The sequence below is a fragment of the Phyllostomus hastatus genome, unplaced genomic scaffold, assembly GCF_019186645.2.
Source record: "Phyllostomus hastatus isolate PE091 unplaced genomic scaffold, TTU_PhHast_1.1 phas_contig_80, whole genome shotgun sequence".
NCBI lineage: Eukaryota > Metazoa > Chordata > Mammalia > Chiroptera > Phyllostomidae > Phyllostomus > Phyllostomus hastatus.
Window position 1 is genome coordinate 28,608,605 of NW_025333960.1, and position 27,595 is coordinate 28,636,199.

General features: G+C 35.1%; 1 protein-coding gene across 3 annotated transcripts in view; it reads right to left on the reverse strand.

Annotated features, from left to right (window-relative positions):
• The window catches only part of NOL4 (nucleolar protein 4), a 288,625-nt gene that overhangs the window by 195,381 nt on the left and 65,649 nt on the right, over positions 1–27,595 (reverse strand). For 2 of the 3 annotated variants that reach the window (XM_045850010.1, XM_045850009.1), the window contains exons 3-5: positions 9,875–9,986; positions 8,757–8,869; positions 2,323–2,455 (exon numbers count right to left, since the gene is read on the reverse strand). In XM_045850010.1, coding sequence (XP_045705966.1) covers positions 2,323–2,455; positions 8,757–8,869; positions 9,875–9,986 — 358 coding nt within the window. Of the gene's footprint in view, positions 1–2,322; positions 2,456–8,756; positions 8,870–9,874; positions 9,987–12,417; positions 12,460–27,595 lie in introns of those variants that run through there. The other variant, XM_045850011.1, reaches the window with a different exon arrangement.

The window sequence follows — 27,595 nt, forward strand, 5'->3', positions numbered from 1 at the left end:
CCAAAAAAAGTAGAGGTGAGGAAGTGGTGATGATGAGGCAACTCTTTCAATGTGCTGCACTGTGCAGTGTGTATGGGGTGGGGCAGAGAAATGCAGTGAATGGAGGGGTGCAGTGGGATCAACAGAGGCTTTGGAAAGAGGATATTTATTATACCATGTTTGTATGCTGATCAAGGGGGAAAACCCACGATGGAGAAAGGAGGTAATTTCAACAGAAAACTCAATGAGAAATGTGAGGAAAAGGCCTTTGACCTATAAGTAAAGACTTAGGCTTAGGTTGGAGAAGGAACAATTATAGGTGCTTATCCTTGAGGCACACATCAATATATGATGAGAAAGGGCTTTCTCCTAAGAATAGGTAATACTTGAAGGTATTCTACTACATTTTATTAAGATCAATGTAGATTTAAATCTCACCAGCTATCTCTTAGCCAATAACCCACAACTGGCAATTTCAATCAAGAAAACCATGAATTTACATCATGAGAGGCATTTTCTTGTTATTTAAATTCTACAAAATTATAGACTAAACAAGATGATGATATAAACACATGTTTGTGATAGCATGGATGGACCTGGAGAGTATTCTGCTAAGTGAAATAAGCCAGTCAGAGAAAGACAAGAAACATAAGATTGAACAAAATAAACTAACAAAGTGGAAACAGATTCATGAATACAGAGAAAAAACTGACAGATATCAGAGGGAAGGGGGTTGAGGACTGGGTGAGAACAGTGAAGGGATTAAGCAAAAGAAAAAGAAAAGAGAAAGATTCACAGACAGAGACAACAGTATGGTGACTGCCAGAGGAAAGCAGGCGTTGGGGGAGGTAGCAGAAGATAAAGGGGGGATAAATGGTGATGGAAGGAGACTTTACTTGGGATAGTAAACACACAATATAATATTCAGATGATGTATTATAGAACATACACCTGAAACCTATATAATTTTATTAACCAATGTCATCCCAATACATTTAACAAAAATTTATGAACAAATATTAATAGAATGAGAAATATATATATATATTTCCAGTTATTCTATGATCCCAGAGCAATACAATATCCATTAAAAATCCAGCTCTGAACAAGTCTACATATAGATGAAAACTGATAATTCAGATCCTAACCAGAAGAACTTTACTCTTAGAAATTTCTCAAATAAATGTGTTCTTCCTACTACAATAACTATTCCACTACATGGTGAGTAAGATGTGATTTTAAAATCACCAATCAATACACTCCTAACACATGCCAACAAACACTGACATCTTTTAGACTCTTCTGCAGTACAAAGAAGAAACCCTTCCAGCCTTTAGTTGGATGTTTTGTATGCTTAAAACTATAGATTTCTTAACCTTGAGAGCACAAGCAGAACACTCATAGCAGCTAGAAATGCAGCAATATTTTGCAATTGAGTTTTTAATAGCAAATGTCATAGAAAGCAAGGAAAGATTTTTATTTCCCTATCTACAGACGTAGGCACAAAATGATAGTCACAGAAAATTTATGTAACCTTATTACAGGAATAATAAACTAATGTTGAATAAAATTGGCCAGTTTCCTTCTATTTATAACCCTTAATTTTCATCCACAATTACCCAAGTAACACATTTACTTGCATGCATTGCTTTATACTTACAAAGACAAAAATCTGCAGAGGCAGTTTTTAAACATCTCTGAAAACATTAGACCTAAAGTGTTTTAACTACCAAGTCTACTTTCTCTATCGACCCAGTTATCTTTCTATCAAGAACAATGGGGTGATTCAGGAATCTTTAATGAACCAAGGAAAATAAGAGATCATAATCTTTCTCCCTTTTACAGCTGAATAAAGTATCTCGAATTCCCAGCAAAAATCTTCTTACTGAGCAAAATAACTCTGATATAATTGTCTTTTTATATCAATTGTTTTTAGTTTACCGCCTTGTCTTTTAGTAAAATTAAAATGTCCAGATTACACTTTTGGTCATAAACTCTTAATTCAGTCAGAAGAATGATGGCCTGAGAAACCAAAGCTAGAAATCCAAAGTGCATGGATAGAACGCATTTTAAGTTTAGGGAACAAAACATGGCAAGCTTCCATTTTTACAACTAACATCTGTTTATAAATCAGTCTATCACCACCCCACTCCGCTGCAGTTTTGAACAAACTACTTGAAACCAAAAATAATGAAGTGGATAATGTAACCTTAGGACACAGAAAAAGTCCCCAAGAAACAGATAAAGAATTGAGACAAGAATAAGAGGTGGCTGTTCTAATAAATTCTGACTCTGGGTTGTTTGTTTTGTTTTGTGTGTGTTTGTTCAGTCTGAATGGCTTACCATCTTGCTGGCCATGAAGAGCCTGGGGACTCTGCATTCTTTCCTCAAGATTGGAGCTAAGATCAGAGTTCACGGCTGACATCCGGGTGGAATCGCTCATATCGAATTCATCACTTTCTATTGAACTTTCATCCTGAAAATGGTTTAAAACATCATCAAGCATCATACAATATAATACATTTAAATAGTGACCATTTTATCATTAGGGTCAATTAGAGTTTAGCTAGTACGTAAGTTTTTACAGAACTCAGTAAAATATGTTACACATTGATATTCAAAATAACAAGTAACAGATTGGTTCTCCCATTAAGGAATTTCAAGACTTGTGAAGACTCAAGCCATGTATCTTTGTAGAGGCTGATTTAAAGGGTAAAATAACATGTTTAGGGAGGATATAGTTGGGGATTTATCCTGAATTACAAAAAAAACTGGATCTTTTCCTTTTTATTGAATTTATCGGGGTGACATTGGTTAATAAAATTATACAGGATTCAGGTGTACATTTCTAGAATATAACACATCATTTTAATGAGTAATTTTAATGAAACTAAGTGCATGCATTCATTCTGTAAGTTCTATTCTAAGTATTAACTGAATAAATTATCTTTCAATTAAAGGTAGCAAAGTATATAAATATAATATTGTGGGTTTTTTATTATTAACATAGAGATAATGTTAATCATCTAGGAAGAAATTACTGAATATTTTTCTAGGTGGAGAATCACAACATTTGATTGATATGATATTCAGTATTGTGTGTTTACCACCCCATGTCAAGTCTCCTTCCATCACCATTCTTTAATTAGCACAAACACTTTCTGTAAGCACACACCTTAGACTGCAATAGTAATAATAATAATAATAACCTTAACCAAGAACTATTCATTGGCAAACAGGATGGATTCTAGTAACAAACTTACATGGCCAGATTCAAAGTCCCCATTGCTGGAGAGCAAGATAACCCCAGCACCTCTTTCTTTCCTTATAAATGAATGTAAATTTACTGCAAGCACAAAAAGGCATTCTAGGTAAAGTGTGCAAAATGCATTTACCAAAAGCCAGTCCATCTAATCGCTAAATTAGCCAAAGACCTGTTTGACAAATGGCCCATTCATCAAAACCTGTCAAATATCAAACCAAATCTAAAATATATTGCAATAGTCATTTCACTGAAGCAAACTCCTTTTGGAGAACTGACTTTTGGACAAATGGTTTGCTTATGTAACCAGCAAGGCCTGAGAAACCTGAGTAAAATATTATAAATAGTCAATTGAAATCACTAGATTTGATTTTCATTTGTAAATGTTGGATGTGAAAGTTTAACATTAACATAATAAGTAGTAGTAACAATCCTGCTATTTATGTTTCAGACACTGTTCTTTATATTTTTTCACTCACTTCATCACAACCTCTAAGTTAGGTTCCAGAATCCATCCAATTGTACAGATTGAGAAATTTAGAGACAGAACAGTTAAAATAATGTATACCACTATTGTATACCAGAACTGGAATTCATACAAACTCACATAGGCTTTTGAAAATACCTTCTTGGAACAGAAAGAGTTACCTTGGCTTTATAAATTATATCTTGGTATCAGCAAAGAAGTTGCTATGGTTAGGAGCCAAATTGGTATTCTGGCCCATAGGTCAGGTCAAGGTGGTGCTGGTGTCCTTCCTTTACCAGAGTTCTGATCATGTCTGGGTATACTGAGTAGTATTAGCTCTTTATTAATTCAGCAAGGACATGCCACCCTGCGAGGCCTCTGGGCAATCAGCCACATAGATGTCTCCTGGTGGCATATCCTCTCTCTCTGTACATTATGTTTTCTCTTATCTAAATTCTAAGAAAATCTAGAGCATCTGAAATAAATATATATATATATATATATATGTATATATATATATATATATATATATATATATATACACACACATGTTAAAAGGAGAAAAATAACAGAACTCAGTGTGCACATCAAGGTTATCAATGTGTATGCACACATAGCTGGATGGCACAGATACCCATTTTCTGAGCACATACATGTTACAGTGCCCGTGATGTCAGTGTCTTAGATTTCATTCTCCAAAGCCAGACTGTCTGGTTCGGATCCAAGCTCTGCCACTTATTAGATGTTTTACTTTAAGCAAGCTTCCTAACCATTTGTGCCTCGTGTCCTCATCTATAAAAGAGAAATGATAGTAGTATCAATCTCATAGGTCTACAAAAGGATTGAGGAAACATGTAATTTGAAGTAGTTAGAACAATGTCAGATACACATTAATAAGCACAAAACTGTTTGATATTGTTATGTAGAATATATAAAAATTCTACAGTATATAATAAGATTCATATTTATTATATTATATGAACACATACAAAAATAAACTTAAATATAATGGTAAAGATGAGCAATATGCATTTACAAACTAGGTTTCTATTCTACATAGACATTGTCTTTATAATAAGCATTTATTTTATACACTAGAAATGGCTAACTATATGTAACCTAGTAAAATATTGTTTCCATGGTGTGTGTGTGCATGTAGACACCACCATCTGAGATACACCCAAGTGTATGAGTGTAAAATGTATGTGTATGTGAGAATGTGTGTGTGTGTGTGTGTGTGTGTGTGTGTGTGTTTAAAGAGCCAGGTCACAGTCTTTGTTGCATGGAAGGATTATATAAACTGTTATATCATGAATACTTATATTATGAATAATCAATATACTTTCTATTACCACTAAATGACACTCTTGTCAGCATACTTTTTAAGATACCTGGACAATAGATTAAAATAATTATGCAACCAAATGTATCTGTTCTTTATTTTTAGTTTTTTAAAACTCACAATTTTAAGGTACATATCATAAGTGGCTTAATGATTATGATTATTTAAATATTTTCCTTCATGATTTCCTCTGAAATAGGACTTGCTTTTCACAATTGTACTACTTATTAGAACATGAATTATCCACTTGCTTATTTTTACAAAGGACTTTATTACATTAAATACATGCATTCATTCTGTAAGCTCTATTCTAATTATCAACAGAATAAATTATTATCACTCAATGAAAGGTGGCAACATGTATGAAATATAATATGTTTTTTATTATCAACATAGAGATAATGCTAATCACTTTGGGAAGAAATTACTGAGTATTTTTAAAGGTAAAGAATCATAAAATTTGATTGATACAATATTAAGTATTTTATTTTATTCATGATCATCATTAGGCCATTCATCTAAATCCTTCTTTCTGTCTTGTTTTGTGTGATGACCTGTGGAGGAAAAGTCTCTCCACATCTTAGAGTGTGAGCTTTTTCCTTATGTGACTAAAATCTCATGATAATAAAAGCCATGGCTAACCATCATAATTTTCCTTCCTTGAAATTTAATTTAAAAAAATTAGAATATATATTCTACTGTAATAAATAATTTTCTTCCCAGTCTTTCCCCTTTTAAGAATGGCACTTAATTTTTATTTTGAAAAAAAAACTTCATTTTTGAGCTTTTATTTTTATTTTGAGGAGTTGCTTAAAATTCAGACCTCTAATTTGCTCCATATTTCATTTTAGTTTTCGAGTTCCAGACTTTACTTTTAGAGAGTCTTTATCAAATACCTCCTAATTGCTGCTGTTACTATCTCAGTAGTTCAAGATCTCCTTTTCTATTTTCTGAATGATCTAATAATATTCTCCTTTCATCTACCCACTTTCAACTTCTTCCCCACCAGTCCTGTTCATCAACTACTACCAAATTAATCTTTCCACCTAATAATAATATGCCACTTCTCTGCTCATAAATCTGCAGTGATATCCAAGTCAATCCATGTCTACCAAGTAATGTGGAAGCTACTCGATCAAATGTTTAGGGTTTTCCATAAGACTGCCTGTCTCATCTTTGTCCTGTTGTTCGCTTACCTCGTGCTCAAATCAACTTGAAGCCTATATTATTAGCATTTCTAGGAAATGAACCACTTCAAACCTTAGTGTACATGAGTGTAGACCTTGTTAAAAATTCAGGTCCTCGGGTCCCACACATCAGATCTAGAATTATAATCTTGGGGTGAGAATCCTGTAACACACAGTTCAGTAAGCTTCACGGGTGCTGTGTATGCTGATTATCAAGATAGGGCTGTTCAAGAAAACATCCTGCAGTGATGGAATGGCTCCATACAACACCTACTCAGTGACTACCAGCCATATTTGGCTTTTGAGCACTGAAATGTGGCTAGTACTACTGAAAAACTAAATATTGAATTCAGTTAATCTTAATTAAATTTAAATTCCACATGTGGCTAGTGGCTACCATATTGGGCAGTGCAAATTTGACAATTCCTCATTGTTGGATCTTGAAAGTATGTATATCCAATCATTCACTATTAGCAATGCCCTAAGCATTCTAACACATAAATTATTTCATATGTCACAGATCTTGGTTTAAATTTCTAGTCAAAGAATATAAATAACTTAATTTTTAAAATAATTGTTGTCAAACTCTTCCCCAGAAAGTTTGGTCGAGTTTAAATGTCACCAACAGTTTATTGACAAGATCAATAGATCTTACACTGGATACAATATTTTGTAATCCTAAAGCCTACTTCTGGTCTTCTTTATTTCTCATAATAGCTTCATCTTATTATATACATATTTTCATTATTTATTTCATTTGTTGTCTGTCCCCCCCCACAAAAATAGAAGCTTAATAAAGTCAAAAATTTTGTCTATTTACTGTTTATCTCCATTATCTACACGAGTGTCAGTTACATAGAAGGTACTCATTAAATATTGGTTTAATTAACACATCATTTAAATACAACTGATCACAATGGACTATCTCACTTAAATTTAATTTTAACATGACTTACTTTACTTAATTACATTTCTATCTTTTAGTAATTACAATTTCTAAAATTAGATCATCTAATCATTGATCCGAGTACTTATAAAGATACTGTACATCCAATTTAGTATTTTCAAAATGTAAGGATATGACTTATTTTCCTAATTCAGTTACAAATTTAAAAGAATCTCTTTCCTTTGTGTGAAATGCTTATAATTTTTTAGAGGCCAGAAGGACTCAGCAGATGTGAGCTTTATTGTTGGCACAAGGTTGATCTTCTTACTTTTTGGCCTAGAAATAAACACATCAACATCTAATGAGCTTGCTACAAATAATTTGACAGCTTTCATTAGTTTATGAGATTTAAATTTTTTTCAATTATGTGATGAATCATGGAAGTAATGTTTCCCATTTTCAGGGATGAATTGACATGAATATTTTGTTCATTGTTGCTCATGTTGTTTACCCAACAATCTTATTACTAGTTATTTAATCATTTATATGTAGCCATCTGCTAATATGGAATCTGACACTGTTCCTGCACTAATATAGATCTTCTTATAGAATGTACCCTTAAAGTCTTTTGAGATAAAAACAATTTTACATAGTTTTGAAATTAAATCTGCTCAAATAATAAAGAAAACCAAAAGCCTGAAATTTAATTTGAATTTTATAAAGTTAGCTCAACAAAGTATTTTTTGAAATTAATGATACTTCATTAAATAATGCAATATTTGAAGAATAAATATTTAATCATATTTCCTGTTCTAGAAAAATTTCAAGGAGGAATTTATTAGCCTGAAAAGTTATTCTTAATATAGATAATCTGAATAGGTTTATTAATTAGTGGCTGCTAGTTAGTTAATAAGGACTTCATGAGCCCGTATCTTTGTAACTCTTTTGGAAAACACACACAGAGTACATGTACAACTTGGTCCCTGCTTTTGAGATATCTCAACTAAACCAGGGAGTTCATTAGTTCTAGAGAACATTCAACAAATGTGCATTTTGTGTCTAATACTTGCCAACATGCATATTGCAAGACTGTTACTACACAAATAAAATAGAGTAATTTGAAACATCAAAACCCTTAGATGAATCACCTCAAATTGTTTCTAGAAAATGCAGAGAAGCAGATAAACAAATACATAGAATGGTCAGGTGAAATATAACTTTAAAATAGATGCGAGATTTGGATGGTTGAGAATGATTATACTGGAAATACCTATTAAATTGACTTCTTTCTTGGCAGAATAACCTTAGTACTAAAGGCTTGGATACTTTCCTGGGATACTCACTCATTTGGGGTACTTCCCCCTAAAGTTTCTAGCACTTTACTAAGGCTAGCTCTATGGAGGTCAATTAAGGAAAAGGAACCTTCTTGGGAATGAGCAAATTCTCACCTTATACCAAGGTGAGTGTGTTAAGACAGGGAATCTCTACAGCCTCCATCTACGCAATCCTGGTGACATTCCTTTCATTAAAAAATAAATTACCATCTTCAAAATGCCATCATGCTTAACGCAATAGTCATGGTTATCAAATGTCATTCTGTCCTCTGATAGCACACGTGGACATTTCCATTTTACCTCATCCTGCTGGGAGTTCAGCAGCTGCAGTTTCATGTGCTTCATATAGGCCATGGTGATTGGCATGTTGTAGTCGATCATGCTGGTCACCAAGGTGGGAGGTTTTCCATTATCTGCAATACAACATTGTTCATGGGTAACGAAAGTGCTACTGCGTTTAACCTGTAATTTCAGAATGATTCAATTTGTTCAAGTTGAAATAAGATTCTAGATACCAAGTGTTTAGGAGACTGCAAGCATTAGATATGGATTGTAGAAAAAATAACTGGCAAGCTTCTATAAAGGTACAATATATTGCATCAAGTTAGCACTATGGATAAATTGGTTATTACTAACTACAGGGGAGCTTTGGAGTCCCTGGGTAACAAGTGAAGGCAACACAGTAATTAAACACAATTATTAGCACTTTTGAATTGTTCTTTTTTGTGGCAAACTTAATTTAACAGGGTGGAGCAAAAGCAGATTTATAGTTGTATGTGAATCACAAGAGTTTATTCTTGTACCATTATTTATTATTGTATTATTTTCCACTTGAACAACTGTAAACTTACTTTTGTCCCACCCTCTGTATGTACTCACATGTTTTCTGCCAGTCTACTTTCTCATTCTCCAACACATGGGAATGGGCTGGCCTCAATGTGTCTTTGAGATTAATTTAATCTCTGAGAGAATTTCATAGTTAGGAACATAATCTAGATAATTTTTAATGAACACAAAAACCAAATTATAATTTGTATGTAAACTCTCTCAGTGAAGGAGCTCCATACTAATCACCACTTTAGGAAATAAGGAATTGGCAGATATAAAAGGACACCAACGGGATATCAATTTCCTTGCTGAATGTATCTAAAATACAACAAAATATACACAATAAATGAAAATTAAAATGTTATTATAGGAAAAATTATTTTTCCCAGTCAAACTGTCTTTCTTCTGAAAATGGGTACTGAATTACTCTGTGAGTGTATATTCAAAATTCACTGCCTCCTGCCTGAACAAATGAGATGCTCTGCCTTGTTGAACTGCTTCAGTCTACCACGTTTTTATTAAAATGTGAGATATAAATTGCCATTATGAATAAAATTACTCTAAATCTCACTATTTGACACTGAGGCTACCTTTATGATCTGTTCCATCTGGGTTTAAATGCATTCTTTTCTGGCACTCTGAGCAGCTCATTAGAAATCGTGTCACCGCTTCTCTTGGTAGGAAGGCATAGCTCTCTGAAATCTGCAATGATTCACAAAATAGAAGTGTTATTATATAAGCTGACTGAGTGTGATTCAACAGAAATGATCACTGTATTTCCAAATAAGACGCATTATTCCATAATGGCAGGAAGCACAATGAAAGCATGCACTGCATACCATGCATCATTTCAAGAAATATCTATCCAACTTGATTGCATGTTTCTTAATAATAGTTAATAACATGATGTGGGGAAAAAAAATCAGCCACATCTGAATGGATATCGGATTATATTTCTGCATTGATTTTAGTAAGAATAATCACAGTGTACAGATATTATTGTGAATTTTCCTTATTAAAAATCACCAACGTTGTTTTTAAAAGTTACTGCTAGCATCATCAATATTTTATCCAATTTTACAAATATATTTTTTTAATTTTGTCCCAAGTAGAAATAATAAACTTTGGATTTTGTGTTAATGAGCATTTCTTCATTATTGCTTTTCAAAATGTTTTAAGGGAAAATAAAAGAGAATTCTACCCACATTCATATATGTATTTACTGCAGTGAATCATCCCTTCCACAGAAAATGACACACCTGGAAATGCACGTTGGCCACCTGTTCTGTTACTTTATATCACATCTGCATAACGTCTGCCTATCATAGCTGGCGCCCATTGACTGTCAAAGGAAGCTTTCCCCATGCCCTATCCAGAGCTTCTACTTTCAGAACTATGATCGAGAGTCAACTTACTTTCAAAAACCAAGCCATTTCTCTCACCAAGGCAAATAATTCCTGACATGAAACTGACAGATTGTTTGAAGTCCCCAGATACAAATTAACAGTGACTCAGACAGTGCTACTCAGAAGCCGGACACTGGATTTCCACCACAGCACAAACACAGCACATGAAACACGAGATAAGCAGGGGGATGGATAAGTTGTGAATTAGACAGAAACGCCACCGATGGTTTCTCAGGTGCAGATTTACTGTTGTGAGCACTGATAGACGTTACGTTTGTAGGAAGGAAAAAATGTGCACCTCATGTACAAGAGAACAAAAATCCACACCAACTCCATTAATGGTGATGGGGTCACTTCTGCTTATTCTCACTGAGGAAGGAGCACAGCCCTGAGGAGACCCTACATGTTAAGATGAAAAACTGTAAAGCATATTTTCCTGAATTTAATATTAAAATCAGTGTGTGTCACTTGGCCTATTCCACTGAGTCTCAGGAAAAGAAGCCACAAGTACACCAAAGGGAAGGAGCAAGTCTGTTGTTAAAATCTTCTGTGGATGATCCATATACAGATAATTAAAGTTCAACTTCACTAATACCTGAAGTTTAAAACTCTTGATTTTAATATAATTGTTATTTATAAATTAAAATGTCCAGCTTCTTAAAAAAATACTTCTTTATACTATACAAGGAAATGTGAAAAAAAATAAACAGAAAAGTCTGAAAGTATTTCATCAAACTTTTGTATTAGCCATTAAATAAGAAAAAATACACACAATTTCAATGCTCATTCATTCTCTTTCATGCTCTTTCTTTCTCTACACTTACATGTTCACAGACATGAATTTAATTCCTATTCCTCTATTTTGAGGAGGGGAACTCACAACTTTGCCATATTTACTTACCTGATTAGAGATCATTTTTTCTGACTCTTTGGAAATCTATTTTATAATAAATGCATAAATAAAAAATGTTTATGATGCATGCCCAGTCACTATACTATACATTTTTTAACTCATATGGAATTATATAGTCCATTGGAATTAATGGGGCTGAGCAGTAAATTCATTAACAAATAGGATTTGAGAAGAATGTTGCATTGATCTTTGCATGTAGAGGATTTCTATTAAATCTTTTCTCTCCTTACATAAAAAGAAATCTTCCATTGAAAGAAACACAGGCAAGTGATGGGGCGAAGAGAAGCTCCATGGGCTCCCGCAGTCCCGATGCACGCACCAGGGTCTGCCCTTTCCACCCTGCTGATAAAGCACTTGTGGGGGTACCCCTCCCAGGTGGATTTATGATTGACTGGTCTCCACTATGCTACTTGTCCTAGCTCTTCTTAGCTCCAAACGAATCTGTCTTGAAACCCTTGTTCAACACCTTACATTCCCTTTTGTAGCTTTACTCTGAGAAACAAGTACCTGTAATAGTCACAAACATGCTTGTGCTCATGGGCACCTATGTGCGTGAGATATTGGAATATAAAGTCTCATTTGTATCTGAGAAAAGATTTTTAGCAAGCATTTTGTCACATTATTCTCTGCGGCGGTATTTTGGCACAGTCTTTGGCATGCTACTATCTGGTATATACGTGTGTGTGGTTAAAGGCCCTCGTGTGGGTGTAGTTTTCTTGGAGTTCAGAACCCATTTTATGGCGGGACCTGCCGGGCTCCTCACTGTCCGCATCCTTCCCTTCCCACCACGCGCTGCCCAGGACCCACACACTACCAAGTCTTCTCAGGCACAGGGAGCAGAAATCCTCTGGACAGACTCTTCAAGCCTCATACTGATTTCTGAAACAATATTTCTCCTGCCATGGAGGTGAAGAGAGAAAAAAAAATCATTCTTTATTTCTCCTCTATAATTTTTCCTCCCAGATCCCTTTATAATGAAGAGTCCTAAGCAACCTTCATTGCTAGGATCTTAGAATATTTTTAAAAATGAAGAATGTCCTTGCAGATTCTTAAATTATGGTCATTAGAATAATTACATCTCAGATTTAAAGCCCTGTGATGAAATCCTGTCTTTTATTCCTGTCGATATCCTTTGGTAACCCCACTCAGTGATAACAAGGGGAAGCTTGCATGTCAAGTCTCTTTTGAACCTGGATCCTGGGCTCAACGCCCCTGCAGCCTGTGCTCTAAAGAAAGGCCCTGTTTCCATGAATGTTTGAAATGCTAAATCGACTTTAAATAGATGTTCATAAATGGTGATAAAACTCAGGGACATGTTCTCCTAGGCTGACCATTCATCAAAGTTCTAACATCCCTCATGCAATATGTAAAAGCACTTGCAAATAAAACATAGCAGCAAGGGACAGAAATGGAAAAATATTTTGATTCAGATACTTGAGATGCCAATCTACTAATGCCATAATTAATTATATAAAATGCCATAGTCATTTATAAATGTCTATTTCCTTGACCCATTTTTCAAATCTAATCATTTCTCTCTGTTTCTAGGATAGAAATTGGACATTATATACAGTACAAACATTTGCTAGAACATTGGTAAGACAAATACTCAAACACTTTGCTTGAAAATGTGTTCTTAGAAATACCTTTATATCTGTGAATGATGGAGAATACTTTCCTAGAATTTGTTATGAACACAGAAACAATCATATTCTTAATAATAAGAAGCAAAAAAAAAACATGAACTCACATTAGTCTTGCTCCCTCTGGACAACAAAGTTAAGCATACAAAGGAAGGACTAGAATATAGCCGCAATGAATCAGATAAACTAATGACCTCAACATTATTTATCAGGTAAGTACTCTGAGGTATCTCTTGATTAGAAATGTTATTTTCTATAAATCTAGACTTGCTTTATTACATGTATATAGTGCTTTATACTTTTCTTTGGGTTTTTGTATCCATTAATACAAACAGTGTCTAAAACAGATTTTAAGGTAGTGTTTTGACAAATAGATTGACTAACAGAGATGAAATGAACTGCCACTGTTAACAGAGAGCAAAGCAAAGAGCTGAAACCCAAACCTGGATCTCCCAAATCCTGGTTTCTCTCTACAACTTGAATGGACCACGGGGGGTTTATCTAGCAGGCAGATTAGACAGATGCTTAACATCCACACAAAGCAGGACTATCAACATCAGTATTTTAAAACTTTGTATTTTAAAAAAATGCTAGAGTATCAAAGTATTATCATAGGACAAAGTCAGCACTTGCAAAACTTCCTGAAACTTGAGCTCTGGCCGAAGTTCCATTGCTGTCTAACTTTAAATGTGCTGTGGGGGAGGGGCTGGATGCCACGGCACCACGTGACCCGTGCTCCACCTGCCACTTCTCAGGACCTTAATTACGGTTTCAATAAAAATACTGAATTCTAAGTCCGTTAGGACTGGGGTTCATCAGTAAGGCAGAAAGTAATAGATCATATAACAAATTTCACACAGAAATGACCCCTCCTATCAAAAATATGGTAACTGTTCTACATAAAAACACTGCACTAGAGCATCTTTTGATGGACTAAACAATAAAATTAGCCTCTGGAGCGAGCACCAGGTAGGATAGTAATCTAGTGATAAACTGCTCCACCTGAAGAAGGCCTACTGCTCAAGTCCCATAAAGTGAACTACGTTATACATTCAAATTTTATATTACATGTGGAACACATTTTAAATATGTTATTATGTAATTTAAAATATATGTTTCAAGTATAAATATATAGTATTATATATATGGAACACATTTCTGAAAAGTTTACCAACAAATATCATAGAAAGGATAATGGGCATTTTACCTTGCCAAAGTCCTGGCTTTCTGAAGAAACAAAAAACAACAGCACTTTTGAAAAACCCTGCAGTTATAAAGACAGATTCTGGCAGTTCTCACATGTCACTCACCTTCCTCTCAACACAGCTCAGTTAAGGTAAATATGGCAGTTATCCCCCAAAAACTGAAATAAAAATAGATAGCAAACTTTTCAGAAGCAAATTCCTTTCCTACTGGGATCTGAACACATAAAATAATACAGGGGTGCGCAAAAGGTAGGTTTACAGGTATAATACAAGTAAATAATGCAATAATTAATAATAATATTAAAATAATTTTTTTCACATACTCACAATTGTAAACCTACTTCTGCTCACTCCTGTATAAAGTTATAAAAATTAGAGTTAATTCATCAAAACAGTGTAATAAATTATTGCTTTGCTGTATTTTTTCAGACCATCTCACCATTATATGATGAAAGTTCATCTCGTTACCTCAAGCCATAAAGTTTTGTAAATTGAGAGCAAAATTGATAGCAGAAAATTTTAAAACAGGAGTATTTGTACTGGGTCTCTCTTCCTCAGTCCCAAGAATCCTTCCTCTCTAATTTTAACTGTGTTTAATTTCTGAACATTTCTAATAGAAAGGCCCTCTAAATCTACATAAACCTGGAATTACAGTTCCTGAAATGGTAAAGAATTGGCAGTTCTCAAAATTAAGATTCTCACTTATTATGTGATAACTATTACTAGCTTTGGCCCTTTTACTTTCCTAAATGCTATACGTGTGTTTAAAGTTTTCAATTAATTGCGTGCTTAATAAGTAGATTATGCTAAATAAGAATTTTACATGGATTTTATCATTTAACCTTAAAACAATCTCAAGAATAGATTATTATCATCTCTATTTTCATCTTTGTTTAACGAATGAGGAACTAAGCTTGAAAGAGGTTATGTAACCTGTCAAACTAGTAAAAGAGCAAAGAGCCAGGGTTTAGGGCTCACATGATAAACTGCTTTCACAGTCTGCCCCTTCAATCACTATATTTGATGGCCTTTCCTGGTCATCAGTACTAAAAAAAGAAGGAGAGAGACTGTCTCATCCATAAAGACTTGCAATATTAACCTCACAGCACAGGTTAATTAAGCTAGAATTGTTTAAATGTTCCCTGGTGTGAGGTTCTTTAGAAAATCCTCTAAGCAGTTTGAGGTGACCCTCTCTGAATGGAAGGGGCAACTGAGCGCTCTGTACCTTGTCTCAGGTTACAAAGTTCCACTAGAAACACATCAGACTACACAGTAACAATACAGAGTTCCACCTGGAGGAAATTAACAGGCCATCTGTTCTGTTTCAGCAGAACTTTGAGCTCAAGTCAGTGATTTTCAATTGATGATCCACAAGATCTGACTTCTTTTCCCTCACATTGTCAAACAGAAAAATGACAACAGCCAACACAACAAGAGCCATCCAGTGTGAATCAAAATTACGCCTACTTATTTTTGTCTAATCAGCAAAAATATATGTTCTGCTGTGCCACAGAATTTTAGTAATTAGTTTATGAATGCCCTGAGATAAAAAAAGGATGAAAACTCTGAAGTAGCCTATTTCTAAAGGAATAGGACTTCTAATTGTTAGAAGAAATTCACCAGTAAGAAGTCATTCTTGGTTTAAGATGTATACCTAATTCATGATCTGAAGAGAGACACCAAATCGTGCTCATGAATCATGAGCATAAGCAATCACTTTTTAAAACAAAGCAAAGAAAAACAAAAAGCTAAATTCAAAAGATGTATCAATGTTACTAAATACTAGTATTTGGACAAGTCGTAGGCAAGTGTTGACACTCATTGTAAGTTCCATTATCCCACAGAGCAATGCTCTGGCACGGTGCGCTCCATTTTATTTTACTGTAATGTAAAACTGGCCTAATCACAATATTTTTAAAAATTAACTTCTCCACCTTTGCTTTATAAAGTGAACTTAGAGAATAGCAATGCTACATTTATTTGACTAGAATAAAAACATTAAATCTCTGTTTTTTGCCAGATACCATCCAGTACTCTCACAGAAAACTTTTTCCTTGGGGCCAAACATTTGACATTATCCTGAATAAACACTCTTGGGATTACAAATAAAGAATAAATTATAAATAATATCCTAGTGAAATCTGTCTATCTTACCATGTATATTATGATTTTTAACATTTAATATTGCGATATTCTATCACAAACCACTTGCAATGTACATAACTGGATAATGACACTATAGAAAACTTATTTTTAAAAATGAATAAAATTAAAATATTCTTCAACAGAGCCTTTAAATCCAAATACTATTAAAAACTCCAAATGTCCTAATTCATAAAGGCACAGCACAGCATAGTCCAGGGACACCCCTATCCGAGGAAGTAAAGTCTCAGTTCTGGGCAACATCTCTGATTCAACGAGGGCCACTCTGTCATTATCTGGTTTACATACTGTACATATTTAAATACATTTGAAAGGAGGGCATTAGGTTATACCACACACACACACCTTGCATATGCTATTACATTTGGCCCAAGCATTTTTAGATGTGTTATAAAATTGAAATATCCAGCCAGTGGTTTGCTCTGTGTTTATATTGGTTCTCTTTTACCCATTTCATGCATGAGAAAAGATGAGTAAGACAACATCTTCTACAGAGAAAATTATTAATTTGTGGAGGTGAATGTGAAACAGTCTTATACACATGAAGACATTTTTCTACTACACATTTATTTATTCAACAAATATCTATTAATGCAAAGGCACTGTAATTATCTCTGAATTCCGATAGGTAGGATTCTTTGTCACTAATGTGCCTGGATATATCAAATTATTGGAATCACCTAGTGGTGACTGTTTGGTTAATTTTGAAGTGATTCAGAAAAATACTTTTATCTGGGCAATATAAATATAAATATAAATGCTCTTTGGCAAAAAGTACATTCATAGTAAAAATAAACTACGCAAAAAGCCAGACATTTCACTTGTATAATAAACTTGCATTTATATTACACATAAATCCATATCAGACCTGGCCAGACTAGCGGACAGAGGAGGGGCTGCCTGCAGGTGAGGTCACAGGAAATGCCAGAGGTGACGGGGCTGAAGCCATGCTGTTAGTGTGGCACGTGACAGATTCCCCTACACCCGGGATGACACATGGCAAGAGGGGGCCCTGCACAGAGGCTGTGCAGGCTGGCGAGGTTGCATGACTGAGGGAACAGCCGTCCTACTTCCTCCCAGAACATGGCATCAGGGGTAGGAGCCGACCTGCCCCTGGGAAATGAATGGGGTTGGATGGGGAGATGGACTTTTCCAAAGCGCATGGAATTTTGGACTGGGAAATTAAAAAATGGAGGGTAGACAGAAACACGCAGCTTCTTTCCCTCACTTGCTCTGTGGGGTGGGGAGGTCGGTGGTCAGAGAGCTTGTGGACCAGCAGGCAGTGAGAGCTGCAAGGCCAGGCAGCAGCCCCGCCTCCCTCCCTGCAGGAAGCCCCGGCAGCTGGTGGTGCGGATGGCATGTGCTGAAGACTCCATAAAGAGGTCTGAGGTCCAACAGCGATGAGGAAAAAAGCTGAGCAGCTTGGAGGATGACTCAGCGGTGCCTGCAGTTTTGCAAAGGGTGGTATTTTTAAATGGGAGAAGGAACTCCTGATGCAGTGTGGACTAGTCTGGCAGAAGGTGGCATGGTTATTGTTCTCTGGGTGTTCTGGAGGGGTGGGGCTCTGAGGCACAAGCCTGTCATTCTTCCAAAATTGTGTAGCTTGTACCTAAATGACCTCTTTTCTTTTTTCACCAAATCTCTGCCTCCGGAGTTTGCCTGTGGACGTGGGCTGTCGAACCCCACTTTTGTTTGGTAACATTCATTCTGGGCCTTAAAATTTTTTGCTTCAGAATCCTAACTACTATTTTAGAAAGACTTTTACTATGTTGCAGCTGTAGGACTTTCCAACATCTGCTAAATAACCAGCTAATTTCCTGTGCCTTAATAATATCTCTAATACCAAACCAGGATGCTGCTAGATTTGTACTTTAACTGCCAACTCATCACCACTCCCTGGCAGAGGGTTCTCACATTTTGTTTGGGTTCTTATCAACCCTACAGTGTGGCTTGTTTTCTATGACTCTGACACTGTTATCATGTCCTCCAGTATGCTGTTTAGTTCCCACCACTGTCCACTATCCCTTTAACTTCTTTCTTCTCTGATCATCTTCTACATTCAGTTTTCACACCCACTCACCAGCTCCCCAGGCCTAGTCAAGAATATCTTGGATTGACTTTTAAATAGGATTAAGGTTGCTAGCTAAAATACAGCATGTATAATTATATTTGAATTCCAGTTAAGTGTTCACTGTTGGAACTCACATATTAAAAATTATTGTTTATCTGAAATTTAAATATAACTGAGCATCTCCCATCCTGTTAAATCTGTCCATTTTACAGTGTACATTTATCTAAGATGAATGCATGTTACATGCTTATGTCACTTCTTATGGGTTGGAGGCTGAAGATAGTTTCAAATTTGGAACAAATTGATATGTTAGGAAAATCTGAGACTCGACTAAGAGCAGAGGTGAGAAGCAGGGTAACTGTAAGTGATTTGGGGGTAGTACGGAGGCGACTGGAAATTACAGTGCCCATTTTAAGCAATGTTTTCCAACTTTTCAGACCCACAACGTGGGTATAAATATATTTTATATCATAAGCTAGAACATAGACACATTTATATAATATTCATTTCTATGCTCTTCTATTTCACTTTTTAAAAGTGATCAGGACCCATTAAGCTGACTTGACAATTCGCTAATGGGCTGTAATGCACAGTGTAAAAATCACTGTTCAAAAGCAGAGGAATGATGTTTGTTGATCCAAATACATTTGTTGTGGTGCTGAGAGAAGATGGTAGTTCTGTGGTCAAGTTCAAATGAAGACTAGGAAGTCCATAGGCGGTCTAAAGCAGGTAGGCCTATTTTAGATAGCTCAGATCATATTTTGGACAGCCAAAACCAATTTGGAAATTTGAGGCAAATGCATCAAATGCAGGTGAGAGAAACAGGAAGTGGACGTGGTGCAGGGGCAGAGGTCAGTATGCTACGGGGACAGAGAAGTGGTACCCGTGTGAGGCAGGAGGCCCAGACACTCAGTGTGGGTGAAGGCACAGAAACCCGCAGCGTGACCAAAAGAAACAGAGGAGAAAAACAGGGAGGTGACAGCATCCCAAGGCCACATCAGATGACTCTGGCATGGCATCACTGTACATTAGCAGATCGAGATATAGGCAAACAAGAAGTAGAATGTGATTTAAGTTAATTAATCAATTTTTATTGGAAACCATTTTTTATCTCATTGACACCACTTCAAATGTAGCTATATTACTTTGCAAAAAAGAACTTATTTTGTTTTATGTAATAAAATAATAGTGAACATCTTTAATTTGGAGTTGTATTTTGCAATAATTAAAAGAGTCATCAACTGAGCAATTGAGTCAGTATCAAAAAGAGATAGACTCGAGTTATATCTCTAAAGCTGTGGGTGATATTTATTTTTGTGTCACTTCTTATGGTAAGTCATTTTGCTGTTAAGGAACAGAATGTCATAACAGAGAATTCTTATTTTAGATGAAAAAAATCGGCAGATGGGCACTGAAAAGAGTTTTTCTTCATACATGTTTCCTAATAGTAAAATAAAGAGAATCATAAATATTGCACGTAAATAAAATGACTCAGCAAATCAAATATTTATCTGATTACTTACAGTGTGAAGAGCTACATTAAAATATGCAGTCACTCTTGGGAAGTATAGGTCATTGACTTTTCTTGATTTTCCCTGAAGAGTGTGTTATGTGATAAATTAACACTTTACTGGGGCTTTGATGAAAACAAGCAGAATTCAAGCTTCCTGATCTGAAATTCATCGGTGCTTTTAAGCTCTCCCAGCTTCCTGTCTCAGCTCCCTCTGTTGAAGTTTCCCTTACTCCCCGCCCCCCGCCCCCCCGCCCACTAGCCTAGTCAGTGGGGAAGCTGCACTTCTTTGGAAAGAGGTAGGTGAGAATACTGATACTGTTGCTGTGGTCATTCAAAGCAGCACAAATTAGCCATCGTGGGGGAAATGGAAGAAAATGGAGGAGGTCAGACTTCACTCCACAAGGGAGGCCAGTAAGTCACACAATTCTCATATGCAGGCGAGGTGCAGAGCCTATAAGATGACAGTGATGTACCACAAATGCAGAACTCGTTGTCTGAATTCTCGAATTGCTCGACAACTGGCAGGTAACAAAAATATTTTTCTGAGATACTAAGTAGAGAACCGCTTTCATTTTTAAAATGTCTCTCAACTCCGGGTGTTTACTGCACTCCAAGTGAGACTTTGGAAATGGAAGATAGGGATGCATTTCATCACAATAACTGGGGCTTGTGTTACTGGAACTTAACACTCAGGGGTTAAGGATGTTAAATGGCTTGGAATACTTGAGGCAATACCAACTGTCTGCCCAAAAAGCCTATACTGCCCTATTGAGAAGTACTGCTTTAGACTATACAAATAATTATGCAACTAATGGATACGTATAACAAAAGATGTCATCTCTGCATGTTCTACACTGAAGAGGACTAGCACCCCAAGATAGAAATTCCTTGGTCCAAATCCCAAATTGTCAGAAGCAGCAGCTAAGCCACCTCCTTTCTGAGTACTATCGTTAAGGAGCAGAGCCGTGCTCGATATGGTCAGGCTATACATTGATTGGAGAGGATGTTCCCAGAAGAAAGAAATTGAAGGGGCAGATAAGAAGTAGAGCAGGTAAAAAGATAAAAAATAGGTAAGGGCTGGTTTCCTTTTATATGTCATGAAATGACTAAGACTGTTGCTGATAAAGCTAGTAAATCTCAGATCTGGGCAAGTCATGAATAAAGACACAGGTGTGTGGTGTCCATAGGTCACAGAGGAGTGCAGATGACACCAGAAGGAAACAGACTTTTCAATGTCTAATTAATAGGAAAGAAAGCTATTTACAGCATCCATCACCCTGCAAACAACTTCATACATACCTTTTAAAATGTCTCTATTCACCTCACTATAATAACATGTTTGAAGGAATTATTATGTTAAGAACTTTATATGTATTACTTCTGAGCTTCAGAACAAACACACTGTCATCCATGCCAAAATCAGGCACACGGAACTTTGTCAGGACTTAAACCCATGTGTAGTCGACATCAGTGTGGGCACCATTTTCTGCTGCTCACACCAGTTCTTCCCATTCCATTTTATCCAAATTAAATAAATATATAGGGGTTTATACAGGTGTATATGCATGTACTTTGGATATTCAAAATATTTTATTTATTACGCCATCACAGTACCCAGGAATACCTAAATCTCTAGATCTGAGAGGTATAGGTATTAGTCCCAGGGAGTTTTAAAAGCTGCATTGGCTCATTTTCACCACAAGGGTGCACTAAAGTAGCAATTTACTAGGCTGGACGTAAAGAGTTAATGAGGTTTCTTCAAGGTTAATTTCTCTTTCAAGGAATATATCTATTTACTAGGACATTACTGTCTAACATGAAAATTGATGATAAGATTTGTGACATTAGTTGATGATCAACTTGGTTTGGGTGAGTTCATGTCTTTTGATGGTATCGCCTGCTATGTTCTGATTATGAAAGCATTTTGTACTATTACTCTTGTCCACCTATAGTTAGTGATCATTCTAACTACAGCTACATGAGAAGCACAACAATTTCGATGAATGGCAGTACACTATTCTGTTTTAATATTGCTGTTTAGTACTTTAATTGCCATGCCACTGATTTTTTCCTTTCTGAGATGTTTCACACATCTGACTTATTAGTCTGGCACCTTATTTTTGGTTATCAAAAAGAGAGCCTGCTGTAACATAAAGGTGCATACATGGGTGTGGGCGTATATCTGACAAAAAATAAACCAATGTGTGAAAAAGTGTTGTGTTGAAAAGCAAACAGGAAGCACCTGGGTTAAATATTTTCACCTTATTCAGAGCCTCCAAAGTTGCACAAATCCACTGCCCAAGGTAAACATGACTGGTACAGAGCAGTCTTCCCAGCCTGCCTATGGCTTTGATTTAATTTCATCATTTCTACTTACAGTAACATTATATTATTTAGTTGGCATCAAAAAGGCAAGGACTTCATAGAAACAAGGGGAATTTATTCCTTCAGCAAGTACTTACCCAGTACCTATTATGAGACAGTTCTTTTGATGAACTGTGCTTACATAGTGACCTGAGAAACAGGCATGGTCCCATCATCAGGGATTATATATTTTTAACAACTACTCTAGCATAAAAAAAGGAAAAACAACCAAATGAAAGGAGTCTCACAAAAGTACTATAAAATATCTATAATTGATTAATGTTTTATACTCATAAACTCTCTAAGACTAACTAGTTATAATATATTTCTAAATCACTGACTTATTGTATAATAGTATCATGAAGTTCAAAATTAAAGAATGTCTATAAAAACATTTAAATTTGGATTAATTTTAAGTTTTTATCTCTATTTGATATCTAGAACAGTTATTTATTTAAGCCACTCTAATTTATAATAATAACGTGAAGTAAACAATGCCATCTGCATTAAAAAGGCAACATCCTGTTGCTGACTGGTGTGGCACAGGTGGTTGGGAGTCATCCCCACAAGCGAAAGGTTGCTGGTTCAATTCCCAGTGCAGGCGCATGGCAGAGTGTCAAGAAAACTGAAGTATAACCTTCTCATTTTATATGTAAGCAAACTGTGGCCTAAGCGAAAAAGATGTTAAATTAATGGTTTGGAACTCCTGGATTATAGTTTAATGCTATTTTTTCACAACAAAATGGCTACACATTTTGCTCATTAGCCTTTCTATATGTTGACAAGAATTCTGGGAATTAATTTTTACATGACAAGGTAGCAGAAACTATTGCAAATTAAAAAATGCTGAACCAGTAGATATTTATTTTTTAGAAAGGACAAAAAATGATGCTAACTAAAATTTAAGATTAATTGTCCTACATCTGATAGAATAAAGATTTTCCTTTTTAATTTTCAGAGTAGGAAAGTAGAAATTCTGCATGATAGATTATATTCCTACAGTATGTCCCTGGAAAAATATATTCAATAAATATTAAAAACAAATTCTTTAAGTGAAACCAGTTTTAAAATTTTTTTGAAAATTAATTTAACAGAATCAATCTCTGAAAAGCAAATGAAATAACTAAAATCTCCATAAACTTAATCTAGCAAAAGAGTTCTTAAACACGGGAACTCGGGCCTTCTTTCACGTTTTCTATCAGCCCAGTCTAGCCTTGGATGAGAGTTACACTGCGGACTTCCAGGGACAAGGACGTCTACAGGACGCGCACCACACAATGCATGGGTCATCATCGTTCCCATCGCCCAACCCAGGCCTGGGCAGGCAGAGGAAATTACGTCATAACATAGTCAGGGCAATGACAGACCTGTGTCAATTGTCCTGTTTGTCCTTCTATCTGCAACATGCATACTGATTGGATAAAGAAGGAAAAATAACAATATTCAAAAGTTTACCATATCTCCAGCACTTCACACATCTTAAGTCACTTATTTTACTACACCAGGCATGCCATTTTCTCCCTCTAGACAGAGAGAAAGAAAAAAGGTAAATCATTTGCCTAAAGTGACACAGAGAGGAAGTGCTAGATTTGAAGTTTGACACTGAGTGGGTCTGGCTGCTAGCCTATTTTCTTTCAGCTACAGCATATAATCTCCACTCTGAATTAAAGTAATGTAACATTGGCAGCTATATATGTGAGTAATACATGTAAGTTTACTGTATCATACTACAAGTTATGTGGGTGTGTACATATACAAATATGTATGCAAACTGTTCTATTGAAAACACTTTCTTCCCCTTAGTTCCTGGATTTCCACCAGCTACTCTAGGTTTCCATGTTTTTTCAGGAAAGGGCCTTAAAGCTCAATCCTTTAATGGTTTCCTGACTTAAGGAAATTCTGAAAAGCAGCTATGCTTAACCTGGTAGAATACCAGTGACAAAAGACAGCCAGAGAAGAGTAGCGCATGCCCGAAGGTGGATTCAGGCAGAACCTGAGAAGAGTTAAACACTGGAAGACAGCACAACATCTCATGCCAGGGTCTTATAACGTTGCATCATTAATTTTTCAGTGACTCTCCAAATTCTAAGTACCTGCATTCAACTTTCAGTACAAGGGTAGACTTTAAATTCAAATATGTATGATAATTGAGTGATCCACTCTGTTAATATAGATAATCAAGAGTTTACTATTGTCAAGTACACTGATGAAAACACATTCAATGCACCAATCACAGTTAATATGGAGACAGTGGCAAATACAGAGAAAAGACCTCAGACAGAATTCAACAATGACTGAAAATAATAATTATGATAGCCTTCACATATTCCTGAAATGTGTCATTTTATGTGGATTTTTTCAAAGCACTCATGAGTAATAAATAGAACATATACCCTCCAATTGTATCTATAGTCAGATCAGTTTGCAATAAAATTTAAGTTATATAATGCCTAGATATTTCAAGGAATGATATACTGCAGATAGGTAAAAACAAATAGCATTCAAAAGTTAATCCAATATTAAAGGACCACCATTTCCTGCAGAGTGAAAACATAGAAAGATTTGCAAAATAGGCAAAGTAAATAAAATGACCACTAAATCTATTGATAATATTATTAAGACAATGTGATACGCTTTAATGATTAGTTGTATAAGTATGGTTTCTTGGCCATGTAGGAAAAGGAAGAAAAAGGTCAATAAACATAATCATGCATGTGCTATGAGCTAATGTGTTAAAAGTAGAGAAAATTTTAAACCTAATAAAACCATCATAATTGCAATAGGTACCTAACTAATTCTACTAATGACTAGCCAGTTCCAGTATTAGTATTGAGAACTAAACTCTGACCCAACAGTCTAGCAACCGAATAGCACTAAACCATTCCATCTCAAACTGCGCTTTGTTTTATGCTCCATTAATTGAACATTTATATTCATTTTTAACATTAGACTTAAGTTCACTGTAGAGTCAAGTGCATTATAGCAGTTTTTTTTCCTATGATGAGTTATTACTCCACAAAATAAGCGTGTTTTCTAATTAGAATTCAATTTAGATATACCAGAAGGTAAAAGGTTAAGCCCAAAAGAACCTTCATGATATTAGGAAAAGATGAAAATACTCTAGATGTGAAAATAAACAATAAACTTGGGAAAGAGAAAGATCTCCAAAGAGAACATTCTCAAGAGGAAATGGATAATGTTTCAGATGCTGCTTATACTTTAAAAGTTGATGTCCCTATACCAAAAAGCAGAAAATATCTTTATAATTAATGCAAAATGATATATTTAAAAAACATACTGTTTACCAATTTTCTGTAAGTGTTTAACATATAAAATGTGAATGGATCATATCCTCTACTTTACACTTAAGAAAACAAAGAGTGACATATTTAGGTCTGTCTCATTGACCCATGTTTCTGCTGTAAAGATCTCTAACTAGTGCAGTGGAAAGGTTAAATTCTTTAAAATTGCTTTTGGCACCTAATCAGATTTGGCTGCCATGCTAGTACAGACAATGAAGCCACTCAGTTTTCATTTAATACCATTAAACTTATGGATGTCTACCTCACAGAGTCCTGTCAAGTTCAGGTAGCTATTTCATGGAAATAAACTATTATACAAGTACACCGTTAGTGATATTAGTAGATCAATATACAATTATTTTCCTATTACCATCCAGAGATAAAGCCCTGGCTTAGGAGACAGGTGACATGAGTATATTCAGTAATATTAGTCTACATAAAAATATCCTAAAGAAGATAGGTCATTGCCATTAGTCATGATAAAAATATCTCCTGAGATACGTAAGTCAAAAGAAAGTTTATGTGGCAGAATTATGTAAGGAAACTTACAATAGTGCCTGCCCACAAACCATGCAATTTGGAAACAGCCAAGAAACAAAACCATAGAAAAGGAGAGATAAATACAACATGTATTAGGGGTTATTATGCAACTACAAAGATTCAATATGATCCTGGAAATATAGCAAAAAATAGTTATGGAAAAGAAGCTATTTCTTATGCTCAGTAGCTAATTTCAAACATATGTACCTGTATTTGAAACTTTGAGCATTTCACACATTTTTCTGTATCTGAAAAAAAAATGGATCCAGACTGATATTGTGTATCAATACAGCTGAAAACAGTTAATATAAAGGCAGCCAAAAGCAAAGTTCAATAAGAATTCTAAAAAAGGATATTATCCTGGTTGTTGATAAAATACTTCTGATGTATATTTTGCTTATATTTGAAAAGAATAATTTACTGTTCAATTTTCCTAGAAAGGATGAAATATCTACATTAAGATGATTTCATACACTATTTATTTAAATAAAAAGCTAGATTAAGGTGTCTAGATCAGACTGTAAGTATAATTAAATACTTTAGAAATAATATATAACTCCATTTTGACAATGTATTTCAATATCTAACAGTTAATTAAATCTGCTTTTCATATAATTTATGATATAAACATCATATATATACACTTAAAATGTTCAAGGGCATTAATCTATGAAAATACGTATCTTTTAATTCTCTATTCTGGACTATTAAGAAATGTATCCCTTTGGTACAAATGTATTTATATAAGGAGACATTTAAAAACTACATAATGTTTTCTTACTCATGTGATCATAAGTATTAAATAGGAAATACTTAAACATATTAATTTGATTTGAAGAGGAAGGGATGTTAAAACTGCAGTGGTAGTACAAAGGTTCATATGTTCCAGTCTGTAATTCATATAGCATGATACAGTGAATAAAACAACACAAATGTATCTTCCCATCGGTGGGCATCTGACTGGGACTACCACATACTATGCATATTTAAAGAAAACAGTATGAGAATCCTAGAGACAGGTTTAAATTATACAGTTGGTGAACATATGGACAAAACAGAATCAGTAATAATTAAATCATAGTTTAAATGTTGGGTTTGACCATGATACGGTCTAATCTATGTTGAAGATAGAATATTTATAATTATTTGGCCCATTTTTAATAAGCATTGACAGTACTGAATTTCAAAATG